The sequence below is a fragment of the Jaculus jaculus genome, chromosome 10, assembly GCF_020740685.1.
Source record: "Jaculus jaculus isolate mJacJac1 chromosome 10, mJacJac1.mat.Y.cur, whole genome shotgun sequence".
In the NCBI taxonomy this organism is placed as follows: Eukaryota; Metazoa; Chordata; class Mammalia; order Rodentia; family Dipodidae; genus Jaculus; species Jaculus jaculus.
In genome coordinates this window covers 36,230,583-36,245,812 of record NC_059111.1, presented here as the reverse complement: position 1 = coordinate 36,245,812, position 15,230 = coordinate 36,230,583, and the positions used below count along the sequence as shown (strand labels likewise).

Sequence of the window (15,230 nt, the reverse complement as noted above, 5' to 3'; positions counted from 1 at the left end):
CAAAGTAGTTTTATGGTACCATTATCATTTGGGTCTAGATTTGTGTCCCCCACCTATTACCCTCCCCTCCCTCCCCACCCATTCTATTTTCTAGTCCACGAGATGCTTGCTGGGTATGTCAGCATCTCAGGTAGTTTCAGGTTAGGTGCTGTAGATGAGTGAGACTATGTAGTGATTTTTTTTCTGTGATTGAGTAAGTTCTCTGAGAATGACCAGTTTCAGTTTCAACCATTGTTCCTCAAATTTCATTCTGTCATTTTTCCTTACTGCTGTATAGAATTCCATTGTGTAGATATACCACATGTTAGTTATCCATTCTACTAGTGATGGAAATCTGGGTTGATTCCAGCTCTTAGCTGTTACAAATTGAGCCACTACAAACATGGTTGAGGAAATCTGTCTGGCCTGTGGTTTGAAGGTTTTAAGGTAGATTCCCAGTAAGAGAATAACTGGGTCTGTTAGTATCTGTATAGTCACCTTTTTCAGGAGTCTCCATATTGCTTTCCAAAGTGGTTGTACCTTCTTACATTCCCACCAACAGCAGATAAGTGTTCCTATTTCTCCACATCCTCGCCAGCATTTATTTTTGTTTGATTTTTTGATGTTAGCTACCCTTATTGGTGTAAGGTGGAATCTCATAGTTGTTTTAATTTGCATTCCCCTGATGATTAGGGATGATGAGCATTTTCTTAATTGTGTGTTTGCCATTTGTGTTTTTATCTCTGTGAACTGCCTGTTCAGCTCTTTGCCCCATTTTGTGAGTGGAGTGTTTGACTTTTTCCTGTTTAGATTTTTGAGTTCTTTGTAGAATCTAGAGATTAGGCCTCTGTCAGTTGAATAACTCGCAAATATTTTCTCCTATTCTGTGGGTAATTTATTGGCTTTTCTTATTGTATGCTTGTCTGTAAAGAAACTCTTCAGGTTCATGTTATCCCATTGGTTGAATGACTGTTTAAGATTGTGAGCTACTGGGGTTTTGTTCATGAAGTCTTTTTCCATTCCTATATCATGGAAAGTACTTCCTACATTTTCTTCCAGTAGTAGCCAAGTTTCTGGTCTTATATTGAAGACTTTGATCCATTTGGACTGGAGTACAGTGTAAGGCAAAATGTGTGGATCAAGTGTCAATTTCCTGTATATGGTTATCCAGTTTGTCCAGCACCATTTGTTGAAGATGCTGTCTTTTTATCAACCTATATTGTTAGGGCCTTTCTTGAATATCAAGTAGCTATAGTGGCTTGACCCAAAGTCCAGGTCCTCAACTCTATTCCACTGGTATATACTCCTGTTTTTATGTGAGTACCAAGCTGCTTTTATTACTATGGCTTTGTAATACACCTTTAGATCAGGTATGGTGATGCCTCCAGAGGTATTTCTTTTGCTGAGGATATGTTTGGATATGCAAGGCCTTCTGCCTTTCCATATGAAATTTGAGATCATTTTTTCTATCTCTGTGAAGAATACTGTAGGGATTTTAATTGGAATTGCATTAAGTCTATATATTGCCTTTGGTAGGATTGCCATCTTCACAATGCTAATTCTGCCTATCCAGAAGCATGGGAGGTCTTTTCATTTTCTCAAGTCCTCCTCAATTTCTTTTTTGAGTGTTTTTTTTTTTTTGTTGTTGTTGTTGTTTTGTTTTGTTTTGTTTTCATTGTATAGATCTTTCAATTCTTTGGTTAATGTCTTTCCAAGGTAATGTTTGTTGTTGTTGTTGCTATTGAAAATGGGACTATGTCCCTTATTCCTTTCTAGGTATCTTTGTCATTTTCATATAGAAAGGCTACTGATTTTTGTGCATTGATTTTGTATCCTGCTACTTTTCTATAGGAGTTAATCACTTTCAGGAGTCTTGGGATGGAGTCTCTCAGGTCTCCTACATATACAATCCTGTCATCAGAGAATAGAGCTAACTTAACTTCTTCCTTTCCAAATTGTATCCCTTTTATTTCCTTCTCCTGTCTTATTGCTTGAGCTAGGACTTCCAGTATTATATTGAAAAGCAAGGGAGAGAGTAGACAACCCTGTCTTTATGCTGATCTAAATAGGAATTCCTCCAGTCTCTCCCCATTAAGTATTATTTGGGCCTTCGGAGCTTTGTGTATTGCCTTTATTATGTTAAGATATGAACCAACCATGCCAGTTCCATCCAATGTTTTGATTATGAAGTGATGTTGTATCTTGTCAAAGGCCTTTTCTGCATCTATTGAAATGATCATGTGGTTTTTATGTTTAACCTTATTTATGTGGTGTATTACATCGACAGATTTCCGTATGTTGAACCACCCCTGTGTTCCTGGGATGAATCCCACTTGGTCAAGTTGGATAATGCTTTTGATGTGTTGTTGGATTCAGTTTGCAAGGATTTTGTTCAGGATCTTTGCATCTAAGTTCATCAGGAAGATAGACTGGTAGTTTTCTCTTCTTGTGTCATCTCTGCCTGGTTTTGGAATTAGGGTGATACTAGCTTCATAAAAGGAGTTGGGTAGCTTTCCCTGTTCTCCAATTGTGTGGAACAGTCTTAGGATGGTTGGTTTGAGTTCTTCCATAAAGGTTTGATAGAATTCAGCTCAGAAGCCATCTGGTCCTGGACTCTTCTTTTTTTTTTAAATTTTTTTAATTAATTAATTTATTTATTTGAGAGCGACAGACACAGAGAGAAAGACAGATAGAGGGAGAGAGAGAGAATGGGCACGCCAGGGCTTACAGCCTCTGCCAACAAACTCCAGACGCGTGCGCCCCCTTGTGCATCTGGCTAACGTGGGACCTGGGGAACCGAGCCTCGAACCGGGGTCCTTAGGCTTCACAGGCAAGCGCTTAACCGCTAATCCATTTCTCCAGCCCTGGACTCTTCTTTTTGGAGAGGTTATTTTTATTACTTTTTCATTCTCCATGAGTGTGATGGGTTCATTGAGGTGATTAATCTGCTCTGAGTTTAGCCTTGAGAGATGTTATACATCCAGGAATCTATCCATTTCCTCTACCTTATCCAGTTTTGTGGAGTAGAGGTTTTTGAAATTAGTTCTGATGATTTTCCCAATTACACTTATATATGTTGTGATTTCTCCTTTTTCATTTTGTATTTTATTAATTTAAAGGTTCTCTTTTTTTTTGCTTGATCAAATTGGCCAGGGGGTTGCCAATCTTGTTTATTTTTTTCAAAGAACAAGCTCTTTGTTTTGTCAATTATCTTACTTGTTTCCTTGCTTTCTAGTTCATTAATTTCTGCTATGATTTTAATTATTTCTTTCCTTCTGGAGCTCTTTGGGTTTGATTTTTCCTGCTTTTCCACTGCCTTTAGGTGGATGGTTAGGTTATTAATTTGGGATCTCTTTTTTTTTTTTTTTTAATGAAAGCATTGAGTGCTAGGAATTTTCCCCTGATAACCACCTTCACTGTGTCCCATAAGTTTCCATACAATGTGTTCTCATTGTGATGCAATTATGGAAATTATGCAATTTCATTTTTTATTTCACCCACTATCCATTTATTGTTTAAAAGTGTGCTCTTCAGTTTCCAGGTGCCATTGGAATTCTTGGTGGGTATTTTGTTGTTGATTTCTATCAATATAGCATTGTGATTTGATATCATGCAGGGAATTATGTCAATCTTCCTAAATATGTGGAGGCAAGCTTTGTGACCCAGTATATAGTGTATTTTAGAGAATGTTCCATGGGCTGCTGAGAAGAATGTGTAGTCTGTGGATTTGGGATGGAAAGTTCTGTAGATGTCCATTAGTTCTAAGTGCTCTATGGTTTTGTTGATCTTTCTTACTTCCCTGTTGAGTTTCTGTTTGGATGATCAGTCTATTACTGATAATGGTGTATTGAAGTCCCCAGCTATGATGGTATTGGTGGTTATGTCTGTTTTATTGTCAAGTAGGTTTTGTTTTATGAACTGTGGTGCCCCTGTGTTTGGTGCATACAGATTTATGATTGTAATATCCTCTTGATAGATCATTCCCTTGATGACTAGGAAGTGGCCTTCTTTGTCTTTTTTGATTATTTTTGGTTTGAACTCTATTTTATCCAATATTAATATAGCTATGCCTGCTTGTTTCTTATTCCCATTTGCTTGGAATATTGTTTTCCACCCTTTCACCCTGAGGAGGTGTCTGTCTTTAGTGGTGAGGTGGGTTTCTTGAAGGCAACAGATTGAGGGGTCTAATTTTTTGATCCATCCTGTTAGCTTGTGTCTCTTGATGGGTGAATTAAGGCCATTGATATTTAGGGTAATGACTGTGAGATTTGATTTGATCCCTGCCATATTGTGATGGCATATGTGTGTTGGTGTTTTCATGGACTTTGAAGTTTTTTGTGCCTACTCTGAGTTTGGTTATTGTGATCTGCTTCTTGTAGGCATTTGTGTTTGGTTATTTGTTTCTTCTCTGTGGAGAATTTCCTGAAATACTCTCTGTAGGTTTGGTTTTGTGCTAATATAACTGTAACGCTGAGTTTTGTCATAGAAAGTTTTTCTTTCACCATCTATTATGAGGGATACTTTGGCTGGGTAGAGTAGTTTGGGTTGGAATCCATAGGTTCTTAGACTTTGCAGTTTTTCATTCCAGGCCCTTCTAGCTTTCCATTGAGAAGTCTGAAGTAATTCTGAGGGGTTTACCTTTAAAAATGGTCTGCTGTTTTTCCCTATATGCTTTTAGGATTTTCTCTTTGGTGTCAAATTTTAGAGTCTTAATGATAATATGTCTTGGACAGCTTCTCCTTTGGTCATTCTGTTTGAAGTTCTGTTGGCTTCTTGTATCTTGATGGGCCTTTCTTTTAAGAGACTGGGGAAGTTTTCTTCAATTATTTTATTAAATAAGTTCTCCCTGCCTTTGGTCTCAATTTCTTCTCCTTCTGGTATTGCAATGATCCTGATATTAGGACTTTTAGTGTATCCCACAATTCCCTCATGTTCTGTTCACAGGAACTTTTTAACTTACTGAAATTTTTGAACTCTTGAACTGTTTCTTCCATATCAGAGCTTATATTCTTCACATTGCTGCCTCTGTTCTTGAGACCTTCTAGAGAGTTTTGGGCTTGTTCAATTAGGTTTACATTTTATACTACTTTGCTATGTATAATTTCCATCCCTGTTTCAAGCTCCCTTTTCACATCATTTTCTGATTTTCTTGATGATTCTTGGAATTCATCCTTGCATTTCTTTATGTCTTCATTTAGCATGGCCAGCTGATTTTTGAGGTCTTCTTTTTTTTCACTCTCCCTCACATCTCGTAACTGTCTTTGAACTCCTTCCATTTTCTTATCTATTAGGTCTAGTCTAGTGATGGCAGCATCCACATGATTATCGGTCCTTTGTTGCTTTTCTGCAAGTTCTACCAGTTGGTCAATGTTGCATTGCTCATAGCTTCATTTTGGTGTTCTGATCCTAGTGACTTTTCTATGTTTTGATTAGATATGTTCATTTTAGGACTGGGTGATCTTACTGGATTTTCTTGCATTTGATTTTTCATGTGATTTCTTTTGTGTTGTGGTCTGCCCATGACAGTGTATGGGCACACAGGTGGATGGATCAGCTTAGGCTCAAGTACAATGGAAATCTGAGGCAGCCTGGGGCAGTTGCCAAGCAGCCTGCACTTTGGCTCTCACTTGCCATAGCTGCCTGATATACTGCCTGGCTGAGGCACCAAAGTTGCCTGATCTCTCAAGCAGTAAGGCACCAAAGCTGCCTGTGTGCAAGCTCAGAGGGACACTGAGGCATCAAGCACTGAAGCAGTCCAAACTGACTTGGGAACACTGGGACCCGGAAGCAGTCTGCGCTCCCCTGCCGCAGGACAATGGTGGATGGCAGGCATGGCAGAGAAAGGGGATGACACCTGAGCTGGTGCAAGTGACAGACACAATCTGAGCTTGCATGGCAGTTGCTATCAGCCTGGGCTTGCTGAACATGCGGTGGCAGGAGCAGTAAGTGAGCAAGTGGGTGGAGCAATCTAAGCTTCCATACGCAGCAATCGATTGGTGTGTGGCAGTGCCAGTGGCTACTTGGGGGGAGGGGTGGGCTACCTGCCCATGAGGGGATCAGCTATTCCCTGTTTTACCCCCCCTCTGTGCCCTCCCACTGGCAATTTATTAGTGATTGCTCCCCCTTAAAAGACCCTGTGAACCCTTAATGTCTTGCCTTTCTTTCCCTGGGATTTGCAGCACAGCTAGGCAGTCGCCATCTTGGCTGGAAGTCCAAAGATGACAAATTATATGTAGGTAGGTAGGTAGGTAGGTAGATAGATAGATAGATAGATAGATAGATAGATGGATGAAGTAGGCTTTGGGAAGGAAAATGGCTTTTGAGGATATTATGTGTGAGATGTTCAGTAAACAGTAAAGTTAATAAATTAAATAAGTATTAGAATTGCAAATGGAGACATGAGATGAATATTTAAACTTAAACATAAGTTATAAACTTGGCATCAGAAATATGACTTATTGACATGAGTTTGTAAATTAGATGAAAAGACATAAAAAATCGATGAAAGATTTTAAAGTTTCCAATTAGAAAATAGCAATTCCATAGATAAATGCAAAATAGATAAAACAGATAGAATTTTTTCATTTACATCATCATTTATTTATCAATCATTAAAAACAGAATGCCCTGTACTTGGGCTGGGGATATGGCTCAGTGGCTGAAGGTGCTTGCTTGCAAAGCCTACTGGCCCATATTCAATTCTCCAGTACCCATGTGCAGTCATATGTACAAATATAATGCCATATACATGTTAATAAGAATAATAATGTATATAGGTACATGTTCAGAGGATTAATTGAAAATAAATAACTCCATGGATGTCCACAGCGAGACAAAATTCTCTGGGAATAGTGATGGATAATAAATGCAATCCACCACTATGAATGTCTCAGGGAATGCGATTGACAACACTTTGTAAATTTTGACTCAGAAACTTCAAAATGTCTCCGTTACAAATTGAGTTGGTGTTGCCTGCTTACCGCGGCCGGGGAAAGGCGAAATGTTTGGCCCGCCATGTTGTCCTTGGCGCTCCGGGCCCGGGCCGCGGGCCTCGCGGTGCAGTGGGGACGACATACAAGGAATTTGCATAAGACAGCTGCGCAGAATGGTGCTGGAGGAGCCTTATTTGTGCACAGAGATACTCCTGAGAATAACCCAGATACACCATTTGATTTCACACCAGAAAACTACAAGAGGATAGAGGCAATTGTTAAGAACTACCCAGAAGGGCATAAAGCGGCAGCTGTGCTTCCGGTCCTGGATTTAGCCCAGAGGCAGAATGGATGGCTGCCCATCTCTGCTATGAACAAGGTTGCAGAAGTCTTACAAGTACCTCCAATGAGAGTGTATGAAGTAGCGACTTTTTACACAATGTATAATCGGAAGCCAGTTGGAAAGTATCACATTCAGGTCTGCACTACTACACCTTGCATGCTTCGGAACTCTGACAGTATACTGGAGACCATTCAGCAAAAGCTTGGAATAAAAGTTGGAGAAACTACACCTGATAAACTTTTCACACTTATAGAGGTCGAATGCTTAGGAGCTTGTGTAAATGCACCAATGGTTCAAATAAATGACAACTACTATGAGGATCTAACACCAAAGGATATCGAAGAAATTATTGATGAGCTCAAAGCTGGCAAAACCCCAAAACCTGGGCCAAGGAGTGGACGTTTCTCTTGTGAGCCAGCTGGAGGTCTTACCTCCTTGACTGAACCACCCAAAGGACCCGGCTTTGGTGTGTAAGCAGGCCTTTAATTTATATACAATTGTAAACATGTTACTGGAGAAATAAAATATGAACCTTCTGTATAAAAAAAAAAAATTGAGTTGAATACTCAGTGAATAATGTAAGATAATGTCCTAGACCAGTAAAGCTTGAGGACAACCGAAATTATCATGAACACAGCTCTGTTTGGCTGATGTCACAGGTAGACATCAGGAAACACACACTGCCATCAGTGAGAGTTCAACCAAAAGCATTGTCTAAGTAATGGGTCTTAAACAATCAACCCTAACATCAATCTGACTTCAGTTTCCCCATCGTAAGAGTGTTTTAATGACATGGGACACAACTATCTTCATTCATATTCCCTTCTGCAAAAATCTAGAACTATATCAAATAAAGACAGAATGAGAAGGTTAAAGAGAGATCTTTAACATGCAGGGTGATAGTGGCTCCATTTCATTAATTCACCTGAGTAAACTGATCTTCAGAGAGGGAAGAAATGCGGAGACAGAGTAGAAGATAGAGACAGCATTAATAATTTAGCTTCTTAACAACCACTAGAGCTGCAGGTTGTGTAATACACAACAGTCAATTTATATGCAACACAGATAAAATAGTCCTAATACATAAAAGCCAATAAACAATTGGAATTGAAGGTTTTCTGAATCACTATACAGGTGTATTCAGTTAATTTTGTCATGTCTTTTGGTTTAAGATGGCTATCTGTAGGGTTGAGCAGGAATGATACTTAGTAACTTTGTATAGTGTAGGAAAACAGCAGCTTTCAGCAACACACTCCATCACCCAGAGCCTTTGCCCAGTGTTCAAATTACACGAGTTAGTTTCATAAGTAAGTAGAAATTTTGGAGCCTAACCTGACATGAGACTTGCATGGTTCTACTGTTGACCATTAGCAACCTTTAGAAAGTGATCTAATTGTTCTTTGAACGATAGCCTGTTATTTCCCAAATGTATCCTTCATTTCACCTGCTGGCACCATGGACCATGGCTTCTTACCTTATCCATCTACCAAGTGCAGGTAGAATAAAATTCAAAGTCTTCCACATTATCCATAAAGATATGTCTTATCTTTGTGGTTGTAAATATATTTTAAAAAGTTTTTCTCAATTAGAATCATCATCATCATCTATATATGTCAAGATCTCTCAAAGATACATTAGGATATAGCATCAGACTAAACAATTTTCCATAAACGCACAAAGTAAAGCACACCAGGCTGGTGTTTTGAAGGCACAGTGTACTTCCAGACTGCATTTGATATAGTTTTCCTCTGTTTCAGTCTTTCTCACCAGCTTCAGTTTCTCGGATACTTCAGCTGCTTGGGACACAAGAGATCTCCAAGCATTTGCTTCTCTTTAGAGTGCTTTTATTATTCCCCTCAGCATTGTCATCCCCATTAACACTTGTTATCCTGTCTCAGGAGTTATCACTGCTGGAAAGCCTTCTCCACCAGGCTGACTATACCTCCATACCTACAAACTCCCATTAAAACTTTCTTTGCACTAGATTATTGATTGCATTTAGAAATACTTCTTTCATAATGCATGATGTGAATAATGGAATTAGGTATGCAGCTATTTCTCCCAAGAAAGAAAATACTCCAGAAAAGAGTTTGTACTCTTTATTTTATTTCTCAGCTGGAATGCTCATAGCTAAATTAATTGACAAGTCAATTAATAAGAAAGCAAAAAAAGATGATTTTTTGATTCTTATTTTATTATTATTTTAAAGTGGAAGGGAGAGAGTAAGGGGGGGAGAAGAGACAGAGATAAAGAAAGAGAAAGAGAAAGAATAGGTAACCAGGGCCTCTTATCACTTCAAGTGAACTTTAGATGCATGCATCACTTTGTGAATTCACTTTGTGAGTTCAGCTTTACCTGGGTACTGGAGAAATGAACCCAGGCTGTCAGGTTGTATAAGTAAGTGCCAGCCCCTGTGATTTTTTTTTTAAATCAACTTTATTGAGATAGATGATTTAAACATAACAAAACTCAGTCTTTGTAAGAGGTGCTTTTAGAAGTTTCCCATGTTTTACAGATATTTTAAAAATTACAATTAAGTGATACATATTATAATAATTTCATGTATTTGTGAGGTTCAACATGATATGTGTATAAAATATGTAGTTGTCAGCAGTGAATTAGGGCTTTTTATTTGGCTTATAATGCCATGGATTGACTCCAGGGTCTGTTCATGCCAGGTAAGTAATCTACCACTGGACTGGTACTGTTAGGATTTTTAAATTTCTTTGCAAAATTTTATCATTATAACTCAGGTACTATTGTTACCAAATAGGACTTCACAATTACCATAGGATAGAAAATTAAGAAAAAGTAATTTCACATTTTTATGTATATTCCTCTGATAAATTTCTATGATTCCCATCAATGAGTTCATAATGTAATTCGGTAGACTATACATATCAAAAGACATTTATTAAATAAAATTTTCATTTTTCATTGAAATGTTTAAAATAAAAAGACTGTATAGTAATAGTAAAATGACTATCTTTAGTAAGCATCCAAAATTAAAGAAAAAAGGGTGAGATATTTTATAAATTTATGAAAATATGCCTAAGAAAAAACCATCATATTCACTCTAGTTATTCAACAAAATGAGATGAACTAAAATAATATATAGTGAGTGAGGAGAGGGTGGAAAGGAAAATGATGGGATCCAAGGTAAGTTAGGATCATTGAGCCATGGCAAGTAGATGAAACTCACTGCTAAGTACTTGTTCTGGGGAGCAATGTGGTACTAAGAAAACCTGAAGATAAGAAATAAATCTAAAACCTAATATTCATAAATAACTCATAGCTATGCTCACAATAAAGTATTTGTAGCTAAATGCTAGAAGTAAATGTGGCTAGTTATATCAGTGACTTGAGCAGTGATGAAAGAATGAATTCTGTTTTTTTTTTTCTTATACATTGCAGAATATTCAAAATTTCATAGAAAGAAGAGCCAAAAATTTAAAATCAAAAATCACTTTTTGTGGCTGGAGAGATTGCTTAGTGGTTAAGGCATTTGCCTGCAAAGCCAAAGAATCCCAGTTCAACTCTCCAGGACCCACGTAAACCAGACACACAAGGGGGCACATGCATCTGGAGTTCGTTTCCAGTGGCTTGAGGCCCTGGTGTGCTCATTCTCTCTCTGTCTGTCTTTATCTCTCTCTCTCTCTCTCTGTCTGCTTCTTTCTCTCAAATAAATAAATAAAATATATATTTCAATCACTTTTTAAGAGAAATGCATATATATACACATTAAATCATAAATTTTACCATACTTAGATGATTATTAATAAAAATTTTATATTGATAATATTTCATCCCTGAAAAAAAATTCTTGCAGGTTGCTGCATATTATTTGAAATAGTTTCTCCTATATTTGATTTTTCTCATTTGTCCATGTTTTTGCTTTTCTTCCTGGATAATGTCTATGCATGCAATAATATTATGAAGCCAGCTATTTATATATAGCAATGTATAGATTGAAATTGGATTTGTTTCTAGACCATGGAATGACATTGTTAATATGTGCTGTTTATTAGGATTCCCCTTTTGAGGCTCAAACATGTAACCTGAAACACAGTTGCTACAGCATAGTTGATGAAATCCAATTTCCCCTTTATAGACTTATTCTCATCATGACTATAATCTCAGTGTTCTTTGAAAATATTGTATGACCTAGCTTTCACAATTCATGTATATGAATGTCAGCCACAGTTAATACATTAAAATGTTTTTCATGTATGTGTGTGTGTGTGGTTGGAGCAGAGGGTATCTCAAAACTGGAGACATACTTTTATTATAATTTATATAATTGTTTTGATTTTTTGAGGTAGGGTCTCACTCTAACCTAGGATGACCTTGCACTAACTCTGTAGTTCTAGGCTGGTCTCAAACTCACAGAGAGCCTCCTACCTCTGCCTCCTGAGTGCTGAGATTAAAGGCATTTACCACCACTCCCAGTTAATGTTAATTTCTTATCATGTACAATTTTTGCCTTTAAAAAGTTTAGACATTGTACTTGGGTGATGAAACTATGTAGTAATGAATAGATTCCACATAATTATAAGTAATTATAATCACACACACACACACACACACACACACACACACACATATATATATACATATATACAATATACATATATAAATGTATACATATATAAATATATATAAGTATATATATTTATATATGTATATATATTTATATATGTATATATTTATACATATATAAATACACACACACACGCACACACACCTGACCAGGGAACTGGGAGGAACCAGAGAATATGGATGTCGCCTACTCACTCTGGGTCAAGTGTGCCCTCCCGTGCAGGGGATTCAGGAATTGGGGATCCAGGGGCACTTCAATCAGGAAGGTGGAACAAGGGGCCTCAGGCTCCCTATTTTTAGTACTTTCAAAAAATGATTTGCTTGGCATGGTGATGTACACCTTTAATTCCAGCACTCAACAGGCGGAGGTTGCTGTGAGAGCTTGAGACCAGCCTAGGCCTACAGGGTGACTTGCAAGTCAGCCTGATCTGGAGTTTGACCCTACTTCAAAAACAACAAAAACTAGAAAACCTTGTTCTGGAGTGCTATTGCTCCCATGAAGTCAGAAAAAAGGTACCAAGCTATCTCTTACCTTATCTATAGAAATGCTTTCATTCAGCCAGGAGAGCCATGCTGCAGAATGAATGTACAGGTTTGAGAAATGACATCTACTCCAGGACAATCTGATATGTGTTATCAACGAGGAGAAATCATGACAGTGTTTCCAAAAGAAGTGCAGCAGCTATGTGCCACTCTTCACAGTCATCTGCATCTTGCAAAGTTCACTTCAGATCTGAATCCATTGTCAGGGGGGAGAGTGGAAAATTCTTAATTTTTCTCCTCTGTCCAGGTCAAACTCTAAAGTAGGAAATTATTTTAGAGTAAGGAAAGCAGAAAGATTAACATATGCAGCAGGAAGATCTCAGTTGTCCTATGGATAAATTTAGCTTAAACCAGGAGGCTCTTAACACCCTTTCTTCTTTTGACATCCATTGTTCACAAGAATCCACATATTCTCATAATAATGAATCTACAAATCTTACCGGTCTTATTTTCCCTGGCAACTCCTGAAAACTTTCTTTATATTGCTTGTATTTACTCATGATAAGAACATGCTATTGCAACTCTAAAGGATTTGCCAACATAAAATATCATTTTCTATTAATCTTATGCTTTAACTTTCTTAAATCATCTAACAACAGCCCAGATAAAAATTGACACTTCCATCAGAAAGTTGATTGTAACGTACTAAAGAATCATATTTGGCACACTGGAGTGCTATTGCTCCCATGAAGTCAGAAAAAATGTACCAAGCTATCTCTCATATTATCTATAGAAATGCTTTCATTCAGCCAGGAGAGCCATGCTGCAGAATGGATGTACAGGTTTGAGAAATGACATCTACTCCAGGACAATCTGATATGTGTTATCAAAGAGGAGAAATCATGACAGTGTTTCCAAAGGAACTTTTCACTACTGACAGAACAAGGTTTTTTAGTTTTTGTTGTTTTTGAAGTAGGGACAAACTCCAGATCAGGCTGACTTGCAAGTCACCCTGTAGGCCTTGGCTGGTCTCAAACTCTCACAGCAACCTCCACCTGCTGAGTGCTGGAACTAAAGGTGTGCATCACCATGCCAAACAAAGTATATTTTGAAAGTATTAAAAATAGGGAGCCTGCTTGAAGTGCCCTTGGGTCCCCAATTCCTGGATCCCCTGCATGGGAGGGCACACTTGACCCAGAGTGAGTAGGTGGCATCCATATTCTCTGGCTCCTCCCAGCTCCCTGGTTCAGGTATGTCCCCCTGTGCCTGGTTTGTTGAGGCCTGGTCCTTAATGAGGGCTGTTAAAGCAGGCCTTTTGCTCTGCTATCTTGACTGGCCCCTGAATACCAACATCCCTATCCCTCTGAGTTAGAGGGTGCCACTATAGGAGCTGGCCTCTTGCCTCTGAATCTCCAGCTTCCTGGCTCCTGTTTTCCCAACCCATGAGGCCGATGTACTGAAGAGTTCTTGAAGTGGAATGAGTAAACCAGAGCTCCAAGTTCCCTTAGTTTGATGCACCTGCAATCTCCATAATCTGTGCATCTGTGGTTACAATCCCATCATATACTAGTATAACAGTCTGGTTCATATTTAAAACACAATACCCTCTGAAGATTACAAGGACAAAAACTTGCTTCCCCCTCAATAGAATAAAGAGTTTCCACAGGATGGGTAGACCACAATGCAGAAAAAGCAAACAAAAGTCAGAAAACTGAGAGATCTCCAAAAAGGAAGCCTAGTCCCACAGTAGAAGCCTCCAATCAAATCATAGGAATATTAACAGAAATTCAATCCCAAAATTAAAATGCCAGTGAGACCCTGATCAAAAGAATTGCTGAACTGGAAGTAGACCATCAAAAATCCCAATTATTGTATAAATGCAATTGAACAGAATTGTCTCTTAAGAGTGTTCAGCTTTTGACAGTAGGCTTAAATTGACTGAAGAATGTGTTAGGACCCTCAAAAAAGATATGAATGAATTTAAAGTGAGTCAAGAAATGGAATAACTCTATACCTAATTGATTAAGCTTAATTAAGAATTGATCAAAGGTAAAAATGAATCCCAGGAAGTATCAAGAAAATCAGAACTTGAACTGAAATGGTACCTCAAAAAGGAGATGGGCATGATGTAAAATAACACAACAGAAAAAAAAAAATCAAATAGAGCTTATAAAAACCTCTCTAGAACCCCTCACTAAAAGAGTTGCTCATGTGCAAGACAGAACCTCTTACCTGGAAGACAACACAGAAGAAATTTATTGGGAGGCCAAAAACCTTGCTAAGTTCAAAAAATTAAATGAACAGAATATGAGGGGATTGTGGGATACCCTAAAATGACCAAACATCTGGATCATGGGTATATCAGAAAGAGGGGAAATCTAGGTCAGTGGCATAGAGAACATATTCAACATAATTACTGAAGAAAAATTTCCTAAAATGACCAAACATCTGGATCATGGGTATATCAGAAAGAGGGGAAATCTAGGTCAGTGGCATAGAGAACATATTCAACATAATTACTGAAGAAAAATTTCCTAATCTCTCAAAAGAGAGGCCCATTCAGATACAGGAAGCCCCCAGAACACCAAACAGACAGGACCAAAGAAGAAACTCTGTAAAGCACATCATAGTTGGAACCTGTAACAATGAAAGAGAGAGAGAGAGAGAGAGAGAGAACTAAAAGCAGCAAGAGAGAAACAACTCGCCACATATAAAGGGAATTCCATCAGAATTACATCAGATTTCTCAACAGAAACCCTGAAAGAAGGAAGGGCCTAAAATGGAACACTTCAAAGTCTAAAAATGCTATGACTTGCAACCCAAGCTACTCTATCCAGCAAAAGGATCCCTCATGATAGATAGTCAAAGAAAAACTTTCCATGAAAAAAGTCAAC

General features: G+C 38.0%; 1 protein-coding gene across 1 annotated transcript; it reads left to right on the top strand.

Annotated features, from left to right (window-relative positions):
- Positions 1-6,949: 6,949 nt before the first annotated feature.
- LOC123464072 (NADH dehydrogenase [ubiquinone] flavoprotein 2, mitochondrial-like) lies at positions 6,950-7,790 on the top strand. Its single transcript, XM_045160690.1, has one exon. The coding sequence runs from the start codon at positions 6,994-6,996 to the stop codon at positions 7,726-7,728; it is 735 nt and encodes a 244-aa protein (XP_045016625.1). The 5' UTR covers positions 6,950-6,993; the 3' UTR covers positions 7,729-7,790.
- The last annotated feature ends 7,440 nt before the right edge of the window (positions 7,791-15,230 follow it).

Excerpts from the sequence above, each read along its gene's own strand:
- LOC123464072 (XM_045160690.1), top strand. The coding sequence starts at position 6,994 with ATGTTGTCCTTGGCGCTCCGGGCCCGGGCCGCGGGCCTCGCGGTGCAG.